The 20285-nt window shown below is 58.0% G+C and overlaps 1 protein-coding gene across 2 annotated transcripts; it reads right to left on the reverse strand.

The window, feature by feature from the left end:
* On the reverse strand, window positions 1–17210 carry Rab17 (RAB17, member RAS oncogene family). 2 transcript variants are annotated; one of them, XM_047542725.1, is made up of 6 exons: window positions 16950–17210; window positions 12182–12297; window positions 5038–5189; window positions 4175–4300; window positions 939–1032; window positions 1–736 (listed from the first exon to the last, which is right to left on the reverse strand). In XM_047542725.1, exons 2-6 carry the CDS (start codon window positions 12279–12281, stop codon window positions 627–629), a joined length of 582 nt encoding a protein of 193 aa, XP_047398681.1. In that variant the 5' UTR covers window positions 12282–12297; window positions 16950–17210; the 3' UTR covers window positions 1–626. The 2 variants fall into 2 exon arrangements, with proteins under 2 accessions (XP_047398681.1, XP_047398680.1); XM_047542724.1 differs by having other exon boundaries at window positions 12138–12297.
* Window positions 17211–20285: the final 3075 nt, after the last annotated feature.

Raw genomic sequence — 20285 nt, forward strand, 5'->3', positions numbered from 1 at the left:
TCATTCAAAGCGGTTTAATTTTTAGAAAAAAAGATGCTTCAAGGTCACAACTGACACCTTGGAGTCAAAGTCCAACCCTCTGCTCTCCTGGCAGGACCATGGCTGCCTACGTCCACCCCAGCCACCCGTCGCTGGTATCCTCCCCAGGACCAGGCCTGAGTGCCGCCGCCTGGGCCATGGCTCATTTCCCCGGGTACTGCCACCTCCCGCGGGGCCTGCTCCCCCCTGACACCCAGAACCAGGTGGCCCAGCCCCAGCCAGATGGAGGTGTCTGTCCACCATCGCTGTGGCCCTGTGTCCTCTCTGTCTCATGCAAACCCTCCATGCCAGGTGACAAAGCAGCCGATGAGGTGACTGGCAGGACCAGGAACCAGGTGGGATCTGCTGCGTTGGGCCCACAGTCTTCTGAGAGTCATTTGACGCCACACCCTCCCCAACAATCCCCACCAGCCATGGTAAGTGGCTGTGGTAAAGGGTCCCGACTTCCAGAGGCGCCAGCCCTTAGGCACAGTCCAGCACCAGTCGAGAAGGACAGCTGATGGAGAGCCGACTGACAGTGGCTCACCCTGGAGGCTCCCCCAGGCCCGGCCATGGACGTCCTCCCGTGGCCCCCTGGAGCGGCGCTTCTAACGGGCGCAGCATTTGGCCTGCCGGGCAGGACCCTCCTTAAGAACCACGGCTGGGTCCCCCTGGGGGCTGTGGCTCTGCCTGACTTCTCTCCGCAGTAGCTCTTGAGCTGTGAAAGACAGAAGGAGTGTTGGCTGGGGACAGAATCCCCCAGGTCAGCGGAGCCTGCGGGCGGAGCAGCCCAGACCCCACCAGACACCCCCCAGAGCCATGAACCAAGGACTCCCTGTCCCTCCTGCTCACCCCCCAGCCCCCAGGACACTCTTGGGTCCCAGCCGCCTCATCTGGCCTGTGGGCTGCCACTCACTCACCCACGGCGCAGAAGACCTCGGACACCTGGAGGTTCAGCTTGGCGGAAGTTTCCATGAACAGCAACCTGTTGCTCTCGGCAAACTCCTTCCCTTCCTGAGGGGAAACAAGGGGTTCTGTGAGTTTCCGAGGACACCACTGACTTCCAGCTCAAACACCCCAGAAGCACCACAGGCCCTTGGAGAACCCAATTTGCGTTCCTTCTGGTCCCAAGCTCTGGCTCTTGGTACCCCTGGAGCAGCCGGCCCAGGACCAAGAGGGAGGGACGCAGGGAGGGGAGGGGTGGCGCTGGAGGGGGCTCCTGGAGCCGGACAGGGAAGGAGCCTCCCGTGGCCGTGGCCGTCCAGCAGGCAGAGGCGAGGGAGGAGCGGGGGGCAGAGCAGGGCTTCTGCTCCCTGCCAGGGTCAGGCTAAGTGGAGAAATCAGAGCAGAGACACATGTGACCAGGAAGGAGAGGCCAGGGCCCTGCCTAGGAGTCAGGGTCACCTAGGAGTGGGGTCTCCCCCTGCCCACTCTCCCCAAGCCTCCTGGCCTCTCCCAACAAGAGGAGCTCCTGGTTGCCTTAGGAGGGGCCAGCAGGGGACGTCCCCATACCATCTCACATTGAGCTGGCAGCCCAGGTCTCTGCCAACTGGCTTGCCCGGTCACAGCCCTGGGGCAGTTCTGCATCCCCTCCACTTGGCTTCTCAGGTTGGCAGGTTGAGTCTCCGAACCTGCCTTCTCCTCCCTCCCCACGCGGTAACTTCAGCTCCTATGCTCGCGGGGCTGCCAAACTCACCAGCCTGGCCCAGCGGGCAGCTTTGTCTGCCACCCCCACCTCCTCCACGACTGAGTTGGCAGAGGGACCCAGCTTGGGTGCCCCCCAAGGCTCCGACTGACGCCACCTCCCCTTGCTCCTCTACCTTCTCCCAAATTCCCTGGAATCTTCATCCTGCTTCCCTGTTCCCTGTCACCACCTCGGAGCCAGGTCCCGCTCATCAGAGCCCTGAGTCAGCCCACCCCTGCCGGTTGGTCCCCTGGAGGCCTTCGGGGTAAAGCCCGTGGTCTTCTCCCCTCGGCCATGAGCACACCCAACACCTGGATGCTGGTTTCTAAATGAATTCCCCAAAATTGAGAACCAGGCCCCTCAGTGAATGACCAATTCCAGGAAAGAAGACCATGAGCCAGAAAATTCGGAAGAGCTCACAGTGACAGGGACACTCACAGGTTGGAGGGACACAGAGGCCAGCTCCAAGGACCCTCAGTGGCCAGATCTGGGAGCAGCTGCTCCTGCCAACAACAGGACATCAGTGGGAAAAGGAGTGGGCTGCGTAAGAGCTGCAGCGTAGTGAGCAGGGGTGACGGTCCTGCCGTCACGCAAGACGTTGGCGTTTGCAGAAGCACGTGGAACGTCTGTGCTCTCTTTGCGAAGGCAGAATCATTTGAAAGTGACAGTTCAGGGCAGGGGATGCAGCTCAGTGGTAGAGAGCTTGCCTAGAGTACCAGCCTGGGTGCCGCCTCCCGGGACCCTGCCTGCTCCCACCTGCCCTGGCCCTTTGGGGTCGAGAGAGCATCTTCAGCTCTGCCCTGAGCGCCCTCCCTCTGAGCAGTTGCCTTTGTCTCTAGGGCCCATGGCACAGGGAGACCCAGAGCTGATGTATGGCCCAGGCCCCAGTGGACACTCCCGGGGGATCCACACCACCGCACGTCTGGGCCATAGGCGAGTCTGGCACTGCCCACAGCAGAGGGGCTGGGAGAGCTGAGGCAGCAATGCCCCCGGCTGGACAGAGCAGAACGAAGCCTCGGGTCTCTGCCTGGCTCTGCTCTCCCAGCTGGCCTGGCTGCCTCCAGGTCCCTCCCTGAGTCACCACCAGGTCCTATTCCTGTCACAATCCTCTAGGGACCCACTGCTGCCTCTAGACCAACGCTGCCGTGGCTAATGCCCCACACCAAGGGCTCTGTTCTCTAGCCCAGAGGGCCTTCTCGGCAGGACCCTGCCCTCTCCTGCCGCCCATGCCCCCACGCCTGCCTCCCGCACCACCCCTCCTTCTCTGCCTACCCTGAGGAAAGCCTGTCCTGAAACCCAGCCCGCTCCCACACCAATGTGCACACACTGCTGTATGCATGTGTGCACGTGCACCCCCACATCAGTGTCCTCCCACACACGCCGACGAGTGGCACCCCAATATCCAAGTGGACAGGTTCCAGGACCCCTGAAGACACCAATGCCCTGATGCCCAAGGCCCTTCTGTAACACGGTGCCGTGTGCATAGACCTGCTCTTGCGTACTTTAAACCATCTCTCGATCACCGCGACGCTAACACAATGGAAGTGCTGTCAAAATAGTTGTCGTGCTGTGTTATTTAGGGACAAAGGATGAGAAAACCGCCTGTACACATTTAGTACACACACAATTTCTTTTAGATCCGTGGCTGGTGAGGCTGCGGATGTGAACTCAGGCACAGAGGGCTGACTCCCACACACAGGTGCCCACACACACCTGCACGCCACAGACCCTCGATGCACACACACACCCCTACACACGCTTGCAACATGCCCACGCCGCCCACACGGACGCGGGCACGAGGCCACGGCAGCCTTGCCTCCTTGCACGTCACCCCTGTCTCTGCAGCGTTTACTCTGCTGCGTGTCATCTCATAGAAAAACTGCAACTTTTTGAAGTTTCTGTCCCTTGCACAGTTCCTACCAAAGAAGCTTGGATTTGATCATTTGACCCTCTTCAATAAGATGTCAAAAACAAGGAAAAGACATGAAAACCCACATCTCCCAAGGAGGCAGGAAGACACCAGGCAACCAGTCAGGACTTGAGGCTGGAGGGGAGGCCCCACGCCCCAGCCAGGGACTCTGGGCCAGCTCCCGGGAAGGCCGGGCGGGTCCCGGCTCTCCACAGGTGAGCCAGCTGCGCCCTCCAGAAGGACCAGACATCTTTGGCCAAAAGGGACACTAAGGTGGAAAGTAGGGGGTGCACAGGAGTGCACAGGTGTGTGTGTGCATGTGCATGCGTGCAAGGACGGGTGTGTGGGGTGCAAGCACGGGTGTGAGTAGCAGTGTGCCTGCATGTGTGGACCTGTGTGTGAGTGTGGGGTGTGTGTGCAGGTGCAGGCGTGTGGGCGTGTGCACGGCATGCCTCAGGTATGGTGTGGGTGTGCACGTGTGAGCCTGTGGGTGGCAACCCAGGTCTGCGGGTGGGGCTTCACACACACACACACACACACACACACACAGGGCTGAACGGCACCTGGAAGGTCACCTCCCGCTGCGCGCCGAGGTCCGTCTTGTTGCCGACCAGCATCACCACGACCTCCCCTGGGTGCAGCTCCTTCTCCAGGTCTGCCAGCCACTGCTGGGCCTTGTGGAAGGAATCCTAGGAAGAGAGGAAAGGCTTCGGGGTCCGCAGTGGTTTCCAGCTCCAGGAAAGTGGGCGGCCTGGCAAGGGTTGGGGGAATATCTCGGGACACCGTGGGGGCCCAGGCCCACAGGGCTTCTCGTTCCTTTGGGAGGGTGACCCGCCTGCTCCCACCCTGGCTGGTCTCTGCAGCCAGGCAGCCGGCTGCAGGGGCCCAGGAGGAGGGACCACAGGGTGCTTGACCCTAGGACCATTTTGTGCAGGAAAGCTGGGGGAAGTGGTCACCACCCCTCACCCCGCTCCTAACTGCAGTACCCCAAAGACCAAGGAAGAGGTTTCCACCCTCCCTGCAGCCCTTCCACGCCACAGCAAGGCTGCTGAGGACCTGCTTTCCACAGGCCTGGGCCAAGCCACAAGGCCCACCCTCCCTGCATCCCACCCTGCGCACTCCCCCAGGCTACTGCCACTCCCCCACCCCCACATGGCTGGTTCCTGCCTCCCAGGGCGTGGGGTGCACAGGGGGTTGTCTGGAGCAGCCCCGCCGTCTCCCCACACTCCAGGACTAGTGAGGGTGGAGGGCCGTGCCCTGTATGGAGGCGCAGAGCCCACGCAAGAGGTAGGGCAGTCAGGTGACCAGGGCGCACCACAGAGGGTGGCACAGCACAGGACCCGATTCCTCCCGCAGACGGCTGCACCACCTGGGAGAAGAGGGCGGACCCCTGGAGAAGCCGGGTCCACCTGGAGGGCAGCCCTACCTTCCTGGTGATATCGTACACCAACAGAGCGGCGCTGGCGCCCCTGAAGTAGAGGTGGCAGACGCTGCGGTACTTCTCCTGGCCAGCCGTGTCCCAGATCTCGAGCTTCAGAGACGAGGCTCCCAAATCCACCACCTTTGTGAAGAAGGCACCTGAAACAGGGCGGCGGGAGTTCGCTGAGAGGAGGAGGCGCGTCCGGCTGGGAAGAGGGCTCCACGACCCAGGAGCCCACGCAGCTCGGGCTTCCAGCCAGGAGCGCGGCTCGGGGACCTGCACCCTGCTCCTCTAGCCACTCTGCTCCCCAGCCCGTCCTGCAGGGAGGCCCTCGGATCCACCAGCAGCCGACCTCGCCCACCTTCCTGTCACCCCTGCATGCCAGCCCCGCTCCTCGGCAGCTCCCACTTGGTGGCCTTCCACTTCTCCACCTAGAAAGCCCCCCACTGTCTGCAGAGGCGCCCAGCAACGGTCCTCAGGGCAGCGAGGGATGTTCCGCTGCAGCCTTCCACGTTCTCTGCTGCCCCAGGAAGAGTGAGCCGGGGGCAGGACTGTCGTAGCTGTGCACCTAGGAAGAGTGAGCCGGGGGCAGGACTGTGGTAGCCGTGCACCTACTGAATCATTCCACCAGGTCTACCGCGAGCCCTGGAGCAGGTTGGGCAATCCCCGCTCATTTGAGATTTTTTCCCAAAGCTTTCCAAAGTGAAGTGTTTTAAACTCATCATTTAATAGCAGCAAAATGTTTTGTGCCGTCGTGTGTGGCTCAAAGGGGGAATCAGAGGGCAAGAGTTCAGGAGGGGAAGGTGTCAGGGCGTGAAGGGGTCAGCAGGGACCAACGGGCTCCTGCCAGCACCCTATCCTGCCCACCCACACCCAGGGTAGGTTTGGAGCCTGTTGGAGAGATTCTGGCAGCCACATGTTCAAAACTAAAACTTCCACTCCCAGGACACTGCATGACTGTCCTGGGGCTGCAGGAACAAATGGCCACAAACTGGGGGACTTTAAACAATGGAAATTTATTCTTCAGTTCTGGGGGACAGGGGCTGCTCCTTCTGGGGGTTTTGAGGCTGAAGCCATTCCTGTCTCTCTCCACCGTAGGGGCGGCCAGCATCCCTCAGTGCTCCTTGGCTTGTAGACACCTCACCCCAACCTCGGTCTCCATCTACACATGGCCTTCCCCTCTGTGTCCCTGTGTTCCCTCCTCTTTTTACAAGGACACCAGGCACTGGACTGGGGAACATCCTAAGTCCAGGATGATCTCATCTCAACTCATTATGTCTGCAAAGACCCTAAGGTCACACTCACAGGCTCTGGGGTTAGGACTTAGCAATATCATTGGGGGACACAGCTCCACCACAGACAGAGCTCAGGGCTGAACAGAGAATTCCAGCACGGAGCAGGAAGATCCTGATTCTCTCCAGGAGAATGGAGTTGGGCTGGGTCCTCGACAGAGGTAGCTATAAGCTCTTCTGCCCATGCATCCAGCATTTTCCTGCAGGGCTGTGGATTCAAGGTCAGACTAACGTGCTCAGTCCACACAGCGGCCCTGTCTGGATGGTTGGATTAGTGGCTGTAGCTCACACAGGCCCCTGTCAAGCCCGAACATGAACCACCCAGCACAGTCGGCTCCCTAGATGCAGGCCATCTGTGGGCCCTGGGCAGGACCACAGTGTGGACTTAGGTAACTTGCTTAAACTCCCGGGGTCTCAGTTTCCTCTTCTCTAAGGCCAGCAAATGGTACCCACTACCCAGGTGGCTACAGAACTGCATGAGAAGACCGGCGGCAGTGTTTCTGGTGCGCCAACTTCGACTTCCTCTTCCCGCCTGCTTGGCGGCCCCTGGAGTCACTGCCCGCACCCTGGGCTGTCTGCCCTACCATTGCAGATCACATGTCTGACTTTGAATCCAGGCTTCACAGCCAGGCAGCATGTGGACAAAGCTCAGATTCAGTCTTCCACTTACCAACCTTAGCCTCTCACCTTTCTCTTTTCCACTTCAAAAATGGTGGCCAACAGTTGAGTTTAGATCGATGCAAAAACCCAATAAACTCACAAGGAGCGCAGGGTACGTAGTCCAAGCAACAGGCGCCAGAGTCAGAGCTGGCTGTTCACTGAACCCAGAACCACACCTTCCCTGGAGAGGGGAGGGACGTGCCGTCCCGCCAGCGCACACGGCCCTCCGCACAGCGGCCAGGCACCAGCCGAGGAGCTGAGGAGAAAGAGTACTTGCAGGTGGCCGAGCACGGAGGGGACACCCAGTCTCGAATCTGCCTCCTGAGCATAGCTTTGGGCCTGTCTGCGGGATCCAGGGGGCGACGGAAGGTGTGGAGAAAGGAGGTCGGAGGGGCAGCACCGTCTGCTCATGTGCCATCCAGCTCCGGGGCTCTTCCTGGATGCGTTTTCTGAACATGGCGGTATCACCATGAATGAGGGTAAGCTTGGGGCCTCCTCACATGGAGAGGTCCCCGTCAGAGCCTATGAGGCCCAAGTGAGGAGTCGGTGTTTTTGACAAGAGTCACCTGGGAGTCCTGAGAAGTAACCGAGGTGTCCTTACCGTCACGGTCCCGGGTCCGGGGGTGCTCTGTGGCAAAGCTAGTGGGAGCCTCAAGAGATCATGTGACCTCCCAACCATGACTTGAGGGAAAGTCCACTTAAGGAAGCCACCAAAGCAAGAAGCTATGGGGCTTAATCAGGTTCTCCCTCAGCTTCAGAGGCCTGTCCGGTGGGTCCTGTGCAAGTTTCTGAGGCAACCTGGGCCCAGGGCAGCTGCTCCAGCCCGGGAGAGAGCACACAAGTACCACCTTCTACTTTCAAAATGCCACCGACCCTATTTCCTACACCTTTGCAACTACAGCCAAATGTGATCGATAGTCACATTCCACACAGAGCAGCGGGGTAGGCCTGTAATCCCAGCTACTTGGGAGTCTGCAACCGGAGGATCACAAGTTCAAGGCCAGCCTGGGCAACTTAGTCAGACACTGTCTGAAAACAAAGTAAAAAGGACTGGGGGTGTCACTCGGGGGCAGAGCACTGGCCTAACCTGTGAGGGGACCTGGGTTTAATCCCCAGCACCACAAAAATAAATAAGTAAATTTCTAAGAAATCCAGACACTTTTGGAGATTTTACCCAAAATGATATTGGCAATAAGTGGGGCCAGATGGGGCCAAAAGCCAGAGATTTATATATTTATGTAGTTTCTAGAATACACTGGTCCAGATAGCACAACGGCCTGGTGTTGATGAACTACTGCGTGAGCTGGCGGCCCCTGGCGCTGTCCTATCCCAGCCCACTGAGGTACAGCGGTTTCCTCCTCCTCTGCCTGCTTCCCGAAGCCCCAGTGGACACTGAACAAGAGGACAGGAACTCAGAGTGCAGCAGAGGGGGTGCCCCGACGCGGGCTCCTTTGCACCGACTGGACTGCGCCTGCGCTGCGTTACCTTTCAGAATCCACTCATTTGAACCCTCTCTGTAGCACTCACCATTTAGTAAAAATGACAACCTGCAGAGAGGCTGGAGCATGAAATGCACACACACAGGGGTCCAAGGACATCGGCAGAGTTCTGAGTTTCACAGGGAAGTGCGCTGGTCATGTCCCATGTGCTCCGCACAAGTTTGTCACTGTCCCCTTGGTGTATAAAGCCCTATTGGCCCTGGGGGAGTTTGGGCTTGCATGCACAACACAAGGCGTGTCCAGGACGGCCCCTGCAGGGCAGGGAAATGGGCCAGCACACGCTGCCTGGGGCCAGTGGGACTGGGGAGGGGTGATCCCTGGGGAGCCCTGGGTGGTGGCAGCCTGTCCTGGCCAGTGGCTACTCCTGCCCAGGGTGCCCTGTCCCCTCCATCAGGCACCCTCTGCAGTGGGACTGACCCTCTGGGTGGCAGGAGTTAAAAGGTGGCCCCTGGGAGACCTGCTGGCTCTGCTCCTGTGGATGGCCCTTGGGCGTCTCAGCTTGGGAACTTGGCTAGTCTTTGCATCTTCTCCTGCTTCCTTGGGGTGGCCACATCTTCCCCAGAGGTGACCAGGGAACTCTGTCCTGGAGCCCTGCTGGTGCCCACCCCCAGTCGAGCCCTGCAGAGCCACACCCTGAGGGACCCAATCTCCCAGAGGACCCCAGAGCTGGCCCTGCCTGGAAGTGGCTCCATCTGAGACACCAAGGGCCCCGGCCCCATCCTTGCTCTGGGAACAAGGATAGCACAGGTCAGGACCCACAGTCCCCAGAGACACACCACTGGCTCTGCAGCCCTCACCCTCACTGATGAAAGCCACACGTGAACAAAGAAATGGAGTGTCACCTCAGAGGGCCCCTCCCCAAGCCAAAGGCCAAAGAGAGAGACATCATTCCACCTCCTCACCGAGAACCCGGAAAGTCCACTGCCAATAAAAGAGCAAGAACAGCATCATACCTAACACAGTGACACAAAACAATACACAATGACGGCACACAGAACAATAGCACAGCATTGCTTACATTGCAGGGTGACCGTTACAATGTCCTGATTCCCAAAGGCAGCCACAGCTGTGGAGGCACCGACCCTGAGTCTGAGGCCTGTGGGGGCTCGCCTTACACAGACACTAGGATGGAATGAGGCCACTGTTCCCACAGGACCCGCATCCAATGCTGGGGCACCACTGGCTAGGTGAACCGAGGACGCCATGCTTAGCGAGCAGGGTGGGTGCAGCACTAACCTAACCTGATGTCCTCCGCCTCCCTTCTACTCAGTGTCCGCTGGGACCACAGTGGGGACAAAGGCCACAGCATCGTGGGCAGAGTCCTGACCAGAAAAGGGGTCTTCCCTCTGCAGAGACAAGCCCAGGCCTGAGGGAGGGGACAGACCACGGAAGATGGCTTCAGGGGCCAGAGAGGACAGCTCCTGTCCACACTCCTGACCCTGGACATCCCCCTAAAGACAGGAGAGCGAGGGACAGTGAGGACGAGCTGAGGCAGATGCCTGGCCCCTGGCCTGCTGCAAGGGAAGGAGCCCGAGAGCAGGGTGGCAGGCTGAAGGCAAAACCAGACCTGGTGGGGTGAGACCACGAAACACCACAGCCAGAGACTGCTGCCTGGGAAGGGTCGGTGAGACCGTCGCCTGGGGAGGGGCCGGTGAGACCGCCGCCTGGGTGGGGGCGGGGCCGGGGGCGGGGCCGCTCCCTCAGCCTTTCTCCAGGAAGCCTAGTTAGCCGAGGGCACCACCTTGGGCTTGTTGACAACTGCCCTAGGAGTCTGCCCACTCCCTCCTGAGATGCCCAGCTGCCTGTGAACAGCCCTTTCTTCCTCCCTGTTTCTGTGAGCAGCTTCACATTAGAGACTCCGCACGGGACTTCAGATTGGGAATTTTTTTAAAGAGGACAAAAGTCCCAATGATAGGATGGGTCTAAGATGAGGCCGACCAGCCTGTAAATGTGAGAAACTGGATCAAGGCTCAAAATTTGGAGTCGTGTTTTCCTCTGGGCCACCAGTGTGAGATAACTCAGGAGCTCTCCTCCTCCGCTCACTGCCTCTCCACCGGCCAGTCTGTCTCCTGCAACACAGGGCCTCACCCCACTGCAGGGCTCTGCTCCCTCCTCTGGCAAGTGCAGGTGCCTGGCCCCACCCCCGAGGCTCAGGGAGCAGCACATGCCAGATCCTCCCCACCCTACTGCTGAGCCACGTGCACATCTCAGGGGATCTCCAGAACCCCCCTCCACCCCCAGCACATCACTGCCCTGCCTGTATCCATGGGTCCCTGCTGCCTCCAGGGCACTGACCCTGCAGACTCTGCTAGGGCAGGTCACAAACCCTGTCATTGGCACTGCAGCGGGTACTGTGGCCTTTGTGGGCCACAGGTCACCACTGCGACTGCCAAGTGCTGCTGCTACGTGAGGGTGAACAAAGGAAGACCATCGTTCCGGAGCAGGTGTGACCAGCAAGCACAGCTGTTCCCACTCTAAAAGCAGGCTGGGGCCGTCTGGCCAGGAGCCAGTCTGCAGATCTCTGCATTAGAGTGAACTCCAACCCCAGAGCCTGGTCCCTGCTTCCTCTCTCTACAGCATGTCCCTAGTCACCCAGGGACATGGCCCTCACCATCTGGGTTTCATCCTGTGGCCTCTGATCACTCAGGCTTCGCTCAGTGCTTAGCTGTATTTTGAGAAGAAGCCACGCCCAGCATCTTGGGCTAATGGAGTGGATTCTCCTGCTCATGGCCCAGGTGGGCCCCTCACGGTCCTCCCAACTCCCTTTGGAGCAGCCCCTTGCTGGTCACTTCCCACCCTTCTCCCCACTGGCCCTGGGGCCTCCAGGAGCCACCCTCCAGGGAGAAGGAAGGACACCCTGTTTGCAGTGTGCTGTGCTGCATTCTGTAGCCAGTTTCTCTGTTTGGTATGTCTTTTCATCTTGCTATGGAACCTTCCATGCCCGATGCAGGCCAGGAACCAAGTCCATGCTCAGACCCTTGTCAAGGGAGTGAACAAACGTGAGAAAAGCCAGCTGCTTACTTGCCAGTCTAAGCGGAAGTTCTGCTTCCCAGCATGCTGTCCCCGACTCCCAGGCTCCATATTTCAGTGGGAACAGATATGGCAGCCAGGCAGGATGTCCCCAGAGGACGTGAAGGGCCAACAGCCTGCAGATGCTCTGAGACACTCAGCTCTGAGAACTGTGAGGTGCCTCCTTAAGAAGCACAGGGAGACAGTCTTCCCTCCCTGTCCCCCCTCATTGCTCACTGGCCCTCCCCAATCCAGGCCAGGCTAGAAAACCAAGTCCAGGCAGAAAGGGAGCCTCTCTTGAGAAAAATTAACAAGGAGCGGGGTTCGCAGGCCGGTTGGGTAGCTCAGTGGGCAGAGCCAGGCAAGTGCTTCTCTGGGTCCCCTTTCACCAGACTATCCCTTGCACCACCCTGGGCCAGAGAACTGACCCTGAATCTCCACCCTCTGCAGACCCCAGCTGGGCTGGCACCTGAGCAGGCATGGACACGTACCTGCCCTGCTGGATTCTGTTCTGCTTGCCTCAGCCACCCCCACCCTGCACCCCTGCACATGCTGGGTGCATGCAGCTGGGGACTCCAGAACTGTGGGGTTCCAGGGTGCCCACCCCATCTGCCCATGTGGGCTTCCCACTCTGCCCTGCACTCACATCCCACAGTTGGCAGGACACTCTTGAAGTCGTCCTTCACGTACCGGAGCACCAAGCTGGACTTGCCCACGGAACCGCTTCCCAGGAGGACGAGCTTAGAGACGCAGGGCTGGCCAGGGGCAGGCCTGGGCACGGGGAGTCCATCCATGTGAGCCACGCCCTGAAAGAGCCACGACTGAGTCAGGCTGGGTGTCTGAGGCCAGGTTGTGTCAGCGGCTGTCCTTGGCTGCTTCCGGGTGGAGCACAGGTGCTTGAGCAGAGCCCAGTCGGAGGCGCCCTGGACTGGCCCCTGCCCGCTCTGCACCCAGCCCCCATCTCCCCGGCTGGAAGCTGGCAGGCAGGATCTATCTGGCATCTGCTGTGAGGAGCAAAAGGAGCTGAGCCCGGAGGCCCACGGATGAAGGGACAGACCTGGACAGCAAAGACCTGCTCCAGCTACCGCTGCCACACTTCACTGTTTCAAAGCGGCTCCCTGGAAAGTGCTCTCCCCGGGGCCCGGCATGTTCCAGTCTTCCTGTCGTCTCCAGAACCTCACACCCAGCGCCAGGCCCTGCAGGAAACCCGCTCCCCGGCCAGGCAGGTGCAGGCGATCCTGCACACTTGTCAACTGTAGAAACTTCCACCCACACACTCCAGCGGAGAAGAGCCAGGGACCGGGGACCCAGCCCCAACTCCTGCGGTAACCAGATCTGGCCAATCTTGCCACCCGCACGGCCAAACCTCCTGGCCAGGCTAAAGCAGACCTCTGTGGAGAGGTGGAGCCCCTTTCCTTAGCGGTCACTGCTGAGGAAGCGGCTGTCTTGCAGTGTTCCTGCCCAGGTTTCCCGATGGCACCCGTGTGGTCATTGAGCACCTTCCTGTGGGCCCTGCATGGTGAGATTGGATCAGGCACACGCTACTTCTTGGTAAGAATGCTTCATGAGTGTGCTGAGCACATCTGCTTATCTCTCTGCAATGTGTCGCCAAGGGGCTGCAAGATGGTGACATTCAAATGTCACCCCTGTTTCTGATCTGGGCCACTTCTAGGAAGAGAGAACCCCCCAATCAATGTCTGCACCCATCATGGGACAGCTGGGCCTGTCTGTGACCTCTTTCCCGCCGTGACCTCAGTGGGAAAGGCTGGGTGTGAGAGGCCACCGGAGGGAAGGAACAGAGCTGGGAGGAAAGGCCCGAGGCCTGAATCCCAGTGAGCCTGGTCAGTGAAGGAGCCTGGGGGAAGGGCAAGGGCCCTCTGCCCTGGGGAAAGGGCTCCGCACACAGAAGGGGGTGAATGGCCAGCATGCCTGAGCCCATCTCAGGGGGGAGCCTTGTGGGATTCCCATGCACTGCATTGCTAACTTCAGAGAAGAATCAGAAATAAAAACTAATTGTTTAAGCTCTTCATTCATGTTTAAAAAAAAGGTACCTAGGTGTTCCCAGTATGTAACCAAGGCTGAGAACCTTTAGGATTTTGTCTGTTTTCTTCAGGCCTGGTAATAGCATAGTAGGTGCTCAATAAACACCTAAGGGATGGCTGGAAGAGGGACAAAGTGGAGCTCTGAGGAAGAGTGCGTTACCCAGCACCTGTATTTTGAAATGTTTGCCTGAACTGAGGACCGTTGCTTGGGGCCTACGGGAGAACAAGAGTGGCTAGGGAGGGCAGGACCAGGTCTGCCCAAGGAAGACAGCAGCCCGGCCCTGGCTGGCCACCCTGGAATGTCCTCATTTTTCAAACCCACAGCAGCCCAGCGAGGGTCCTGGAAAGGCCCACTCCCCTTGCCAGTGCCCACCGATGCAGCTCAAAGCAGTTCCTTCCTCAGATGTCTGACCCATTCTAGAGACTCGACTCTAATTCAAAAGTCAAATCCACACCATCAACAAGCGGAAAGCACCTCTGAAATCAGCCAGCCTCAGGAACACAACGCCACCTCCTGACAAGCCACGCCTGCCAGCCAAAGCGCAGACCAGAGTCCAGAACGCTGATAAGACCACGGAAGATAAGAAGGCCTCAAAGTGCAGATGCCACCGGGATCATCCAGCAACCCCACTGTCAAACACACCTGGGATTTTGCCTCCATAAGGTCCTGGGTCTACTTGCCTCTTGCTCAGGGTGGTGTAAACCTCTCTTCTGCAGCAGCCTCCTCTGATCCCACAGCTGCCATCCACGTGTGTCTGCCCCATGAGTAATGGTCAACGCAACAGACCAGCGCATCTGCCACTGTGGAGCCTGCTCTTCCCTGCTCTGTTCTTGACTGGAATGGTCTGGGTTTGATTATATGTTAATTATAAGTGACTTCTCTCTCCCTGGGCTATAACTGCTGATAAGGGCAAGCACTGTGTTCACTGAACGTATGTATAGTAGGTGTTCAGGAAATGCCTCCTGAATGAGGGATTGGCAAGTTGTACCTGGACAGACGGCTGTTTCTGCCCTGTGGCTTTTATGGTAGTTGCACCTGGAGCTTGTCACGGAGTGCCTGGGGCACCTGCAGAAGGAGGAGGAAGAGGCCAGCGGCACTGCAGGAGCTTCCTTGGGCCACTTGCAGGCCACCCTGCACACAGCACTCAGATGAGGCTGCAGGGGTGGAGCCCGAGGCCCTCGCCCTGGGGGAGCGGGGCAGCCTTGCTCTGAGCCCCACCTGGCGGTCTGCACTGGGCCTAGGAGGCTGAGCAGGAAGCCGTGGACCCACGTGACCCCACCCTGGGGCCTGCAGCTTTCCCAAGACAACAGCACAGAGAGCAGTGCCCAGTGCCTGCGCCTCCTCTGCCCACTAGCTGGGCACTAGCATCCTCCAGCCTTCAGTGGAGAATGGCAGTAAGCGCAGCAGCGCCAGCCTGCAGGGGACACCATCTGACCCCCAACCAAGAGAGGTTCAGCCGCGAGTCCACCCACACTGAGAAGCACCCCGCCTCTTTTTTCCCCCTGTATTGGACATTGAACCGAGAGACCACTTTTAAGAATGGAATCTTTTAACTTTCCAGCCCCACCTGGGCTAATACTTGGGGGTTTTTTTGTTTGTGTTTTGTTTTGTGTGTGTAAACTGGGATTGAACTCAGGGGCTCCCCACCACGGAGCTACATCCTCAATTTTTTAATTTTTATTTTGAGGCAGGGTCTCACTAAGTTGCCCAGGCCGGTCTTGATCTTGAGATCCTCCTGCCTCAGCCTCCTAGATAGCTGGGATGGTGGGAGTCTTGCTTGTTTTTTTTTTGTTTTTTTTTTTGGTACCAGGGACTGAACCCAGGGGCACGTAACCACTGAGCCCCATCCCTAGCACTTTTAATTTTTTATTTTGAGAGAGGGTCCTGCTAAGTTGCTGAGGTTGGCTTTGAACTTGTGTTCCTCCTGCCTCAGCCTCCTGAGCCACTGCACCCTGCTTTAATAGTTGTTTCTTGACAGGTACACAAGAGCTCTGCTGAGGAGAAAAGCACTGGGATTTACACAGGAAGTCCTAACACACTGGCAGGAGCCACTCCCAAGCAGCCAAAGGGGTTCCTCCAGGGTTTCCTGGCTATTATTCCCATAGTAATAAAATCCATCTTAAAAGTCAAGAAAATCTTTGACCCAAACATGTCTGAATGAACCTGGAGAGGTGGCACATGGATGAATGCCCTGCTACTGTGATAGACACCAGCTTCCTATTGCTTGGGTCAAATATATCTCTACATTTTAAAAAAATACTCTTCGATAGGCACGGTGGCACCCACCTGTAATCCCAGTGGCTCAGGAAGCTGAGGCACAAGGATCACAAGTTCAAGGCCAGCCTGGGCAAATTAACAAGAACCTGACTCAAAAAAATAAAAATAAAACAGCTGGGGTGGCAGCTCAGTGGTAGAGTGCCCTTTTCTCGATATATATATTTGGTGCTGGGGATTGAACCCAGCGTGTGCCTGTGCATGTGTGTGTGTCTTTAAATACAAACATATTGTCAATATGTAAAATAGGAAACTACCATAATCCCACACCCTCAATACCACCACAAAAGGTAATTTCACCCATTTTATTTCTCATGCACCTTCAAAGCAAACCAAATCCCATAGTTTTAACAAAAGCCTACATCCTGCCTTTAAAAAAAAAAGACTCCAGAACCTTAAACATAACATCAAAGGCAGGGGTCCACACAGCCCCCTGGGCTGCTAGGCCACAGTGTCCATGGCCACACAGATTCCTACAACCTCTTACTGGATGTTGACTTGACTTAACCTTTTTTCTCTGCAATAAGCATTTTCAGGGTGATTGTGTGGCAAGCATTTCAACAATAGGAGGTGGGAGCCCTCGGTTCAAAGAGCAAACTGGGAGTCCGGCCTCTGGCCCAGCTCTGGAGCTGCCCGAGGCGTCAGAAGATTCTCTGTGAGTCCACTGGCTGCTGCCTCCCTCCCAAGCACACCTTTCTCCCACCACAGGAAGAAGGAGAGCAACCCCAGCCAGGTCTTCACTTGGGGAGGGTCCGGTTAAGGCTGCAGGGGCTGCTCCTGGGGTCCTCCCTCCAGGCTGGGGAAGAACCCCCGCAGCTGCCTATGCCTCCATTCGCTCACGTTCACAACAGTGCGACTACTTAATACAGAAGAGCAAAAGCAAGATAGAGGTAAAAAGAGTCCTAAGGAGGAACCCTGGCAAGCCCACCAACGTGACTGTCCTGTTGGCCGAGCGCCAGCAGGGCACACTGCAGGCCGTCCCCTGGGATCCTCCAGGACTCCTTCAGGGCCTCCAACCCAGTGAGCCGGACAGGAGCCAAACAGGCACAGCCCTGGCCTGGGACGATGCGCACCAGGGCACATCACAGACACGCAACAAGCACGCGCACACGGACCCTCTGCAAAGCAGGCAGAGGCTCACCTGTCCCCAGGTCGTTCACTCCCAGAGCGCGAGAGACCGCCACCAGCAGGTCGGAGGGCCTCACCCTCTCCCCTTCCTCTTCCTCCTGGCCTGGGGAAAGCTCTGCTTCCCTTTCCGGGGTGGGCTGGGTGGTGGTGTGGCAGGACAGGAGGCTCTGTTCTAAGGGACAGCAGAGCGCAGAATAAAGGAGCACCGCAGCCTCGGGCAAGGGGTACCGGCCAGCCCAGCCTCCAGGTCAGGTCCCTTCCCTACCCAAGGCTCCAGGGCAGAGTCCACTCACAGTCATGTGGCCTCTGGGCAGGCCGGAAGTCACATTCCGGTCCTGCCTTTGCTCCTCCAGCTGCGGCCGTGTTTGAGCACTGTTCCGGGTCTCGCTTTGGTCTGAACATCTTTCCCGGCTCCTTCCTCAGAGCTCCACTGAGTCACGTTGCCGTGAAACACCAGCAGCCCAGGAGAAAAGAAAGCTTGTTGGTCAAATTAACTTACTCCTTCTACAAACAGCTGGCAGCCGGTGGAGGCGACCCAGGGGGGCGGGTCCAGGGTTCAGATCCTGGGCTTGAGGCCCCTGGGGGCAGGAGGTGGCCTCCAAGGGGGCAGGAGGGCAGGGCACAGGAGAGACTGGGGGTGGAATCTCCCGGCTGAGTAGTGATGGAGAGTTTCAGTCTCTGGGTGTGGCTGGGGTGGTGAGTGTGGCCAGAGGGCAAAGAAGATAGAAATTGGTCAACTGCAAATATCAAGCCATAGAAAGAGCCTGTGGGAAGCTGGCGCTCTCTGTGCGCTCACCTGGGTCCAGCTGGGGTTCCGCCACACATGCCCTGGGAAGCAACACGGTGGCTCAGGGTCCAGGCCTGCAGGGGGAGCTGCAGCCGGAGGCAGCGGGCCACTCTAGGCTCCTGGTGGCTCTCTCCAGCATCCAGCAGGACCAGTTCTCTGCCGGGCCCTGGGGGTTGGTTCTGCTCCAGGACAATGTGTCCTCCAAGGTGTGGCCACCTCCCCAGAGGTGACCAGCATGCCAGCTGGTCTGGTTGCCTTGGAGACTGAGAAGCCCCTGCCTCTAGTCCTCTGTCCTAATCTCCCACCCCAGACTGGTGACCAAAGGATTCTTCTGTCACTCATGAGAGAGGCTAAAATGTACAGATGCGGGTTTCGTTTTTAGCTCTGAGGACAAAGTTACAAGTGAAAGACCTTGACCACTTACTTATATTTATTTCAGGGATGCCGAGGTTGAGCTGGGGCCTCCCACATACAGGCAAGAGCTCTACACTGAGCCCACCTGCCCAGCGCCTGGCCTTCCTTTGTGTCTGGATTAAGGCAGGGGAACATCATCGTTAGGCCAGTCAGGAAATGTTACAGTTGCCTCTATGACCCTGATTCTGGAAGGTCCAACGTCTTCAGTTTGCTGATGGGACCTAAGCACGAATGATCCATTTGGATGTTTAGCCTGTTCTGTGCAGGGCCTTAGTCCAAAACAGGGCCTTCTTGAAATCTTTATCTAGCAACATGGGTGATCTTCCCCAGCATCCTGAAGCAGCCGCCTTCCTGTAGGTGGGGGCACAGACTGAGGGGAAGACCAAGCACTAGTGTTGTACAGAAATGCAAAGAGACAAAATTGTTAATAGCCAGCTTCTTAGACCCCAGATGGGAGCCGTGTGCCTGCGGTCCCACAAGGGCCCGAACGCCAGGCCTCGCCAGGAGCAGAAGTTTGGAACCTGCTATGCTCTGTCTTGGCTGTGAAGCAGTCCACCCGTCCAGACCAGGGGGGTGGTGGTCCACAGGGAGGGGCTGCCACGCTTCAGCTGGGAAGGGGAAGGAAGGGCCAGGAGGCCGTGTTCCCAGCAGCTGCAGGCCCTTCACGCATGACTCTGGTGAGGGCAGGTAAGGGGACTTCCAAAGATTTCAGGAAGATCTGAGGAGCCAGGAGCACTCAGGTCAGTGTGGACCCTCCCAGACATGCCACTGGGGAAACTGGAAGCCCCTGGAAGACCCTCTTGGGCCATTCTCAAGCTGTCACCAGAGTCCTCGTGATTCCAGGGATCCAGTAATCAGGTCCTGCCCCTCACCTTGGAAACCAAACAGGAAAGGTCATGGGGGAAAGCTAGAAAGGAAGCGAGTTGGCTACCCCAGAAGACGAGGGGACCCACATCCTCAGCCTGTCGTCAAGCACCTGACAATGAGTCCAAGGTCTTGTAGAAAAGGAAATGAAGATAAGGGTCCACAGCAAGTGGACATGTCCATCAGAGCTCAGGATGGGTCAGGCCTGGCCTTGCCAGATTTTAAAAGGTTGCTATTACCTTGGGGACGGGGGTAGTTTCAACTCACCACAAGCTGCTTCTTGATCAGACCTGATGTTCCTAGAATCCAAGGTGACTCGGATCAAAGGAGATGGATGCAGAATGGAGGCTTTAGCCACCCGCTGGACATTTGTAGGCAAAAGAGAAGGGTCAGTGTCCCTGTCATAAAACTAGTGCAGAGCCCTGGAGAGGCAGGCAGATGCCTCCAGAGAGAGCAAGGAGCAGCCAGGGTCACCCCAGACCAGTGCATGGTGTGCAAGATTGCAGAAGGGACTGGTGGGGACACAGTGGCGTGGAGAGGACACAGTGGTGGTCGAGGGACAGGGGACGGAGATGTGAGGAGAGGCAGGCTCTGGAGACTGCGTAGGGCTGAGACAGCTCAGAGGATAGCAGTGCAAGGAGACAGTCCCCACACAGACATGGGGGAAGGCCAAGGACCCTGCGTGTCTCCCTGGCCCTCACTGCCAGTAGTCAGGGGCCATGGTCCCCACCACTTTGCCAGCATCCACCTCAGAGAGGACCAGAAAGAAACCCTCTGATGTGAGAAACATGCTCACCTCCCACGCTCAAAGAATGGACCAAGAGACACAGAATGCAGCAAAAATCAGGCTCTGTATTAATGACAGTCTTGCAAGATCAAGATCAGGTGTCCTGCAAGAGCGGGAACCTGGGGCAGGAGGCACATCCAGAGTGGGCACAGCCAGCATTCTGTCCCCTAGAGTTCAAGGTCCCTCCTCCGGTTCCCTGTTGGCTGAGTATGTGGGGTGCACAATCTTCCAGAACGTCACCTGGGTTTGACTGTCTCCTGTTGGGTCATTTAAAGAATCACACCTTTTGTTGTCCCCACCTCCCTTTATTCTCTCGTGGTAGGAGAGTCCCCTTGGATGAGTGCCTTTGGCACCTACAGGGCTTATCTCTGTTGGTCAGGTGACCCTTCCTTCTCCCCTCCTGTCTGTCAAGTGGTACCTGCTTGGAACTGTCCATCCTGCTCCACCACCACCCACCCTGGCCCCAGGTGCCGGTCTTACACCCGAAGTCACTTTGC

The sequence above is a fragment of the Sciurus carolinensis genome, chromosome 3 (genome assembly GCF_902686445.1).
Source record: "Sciurus carolinensis chromosome 3, mSciCar1.2, whole genome shotgun sequence".
NCBI classification, from domain to species: Eukaryota; Metazoa; Chordata; class Mammalia; order Rodentia; family Sciuridae; genus Sciurus; species Sciurus carolinensis.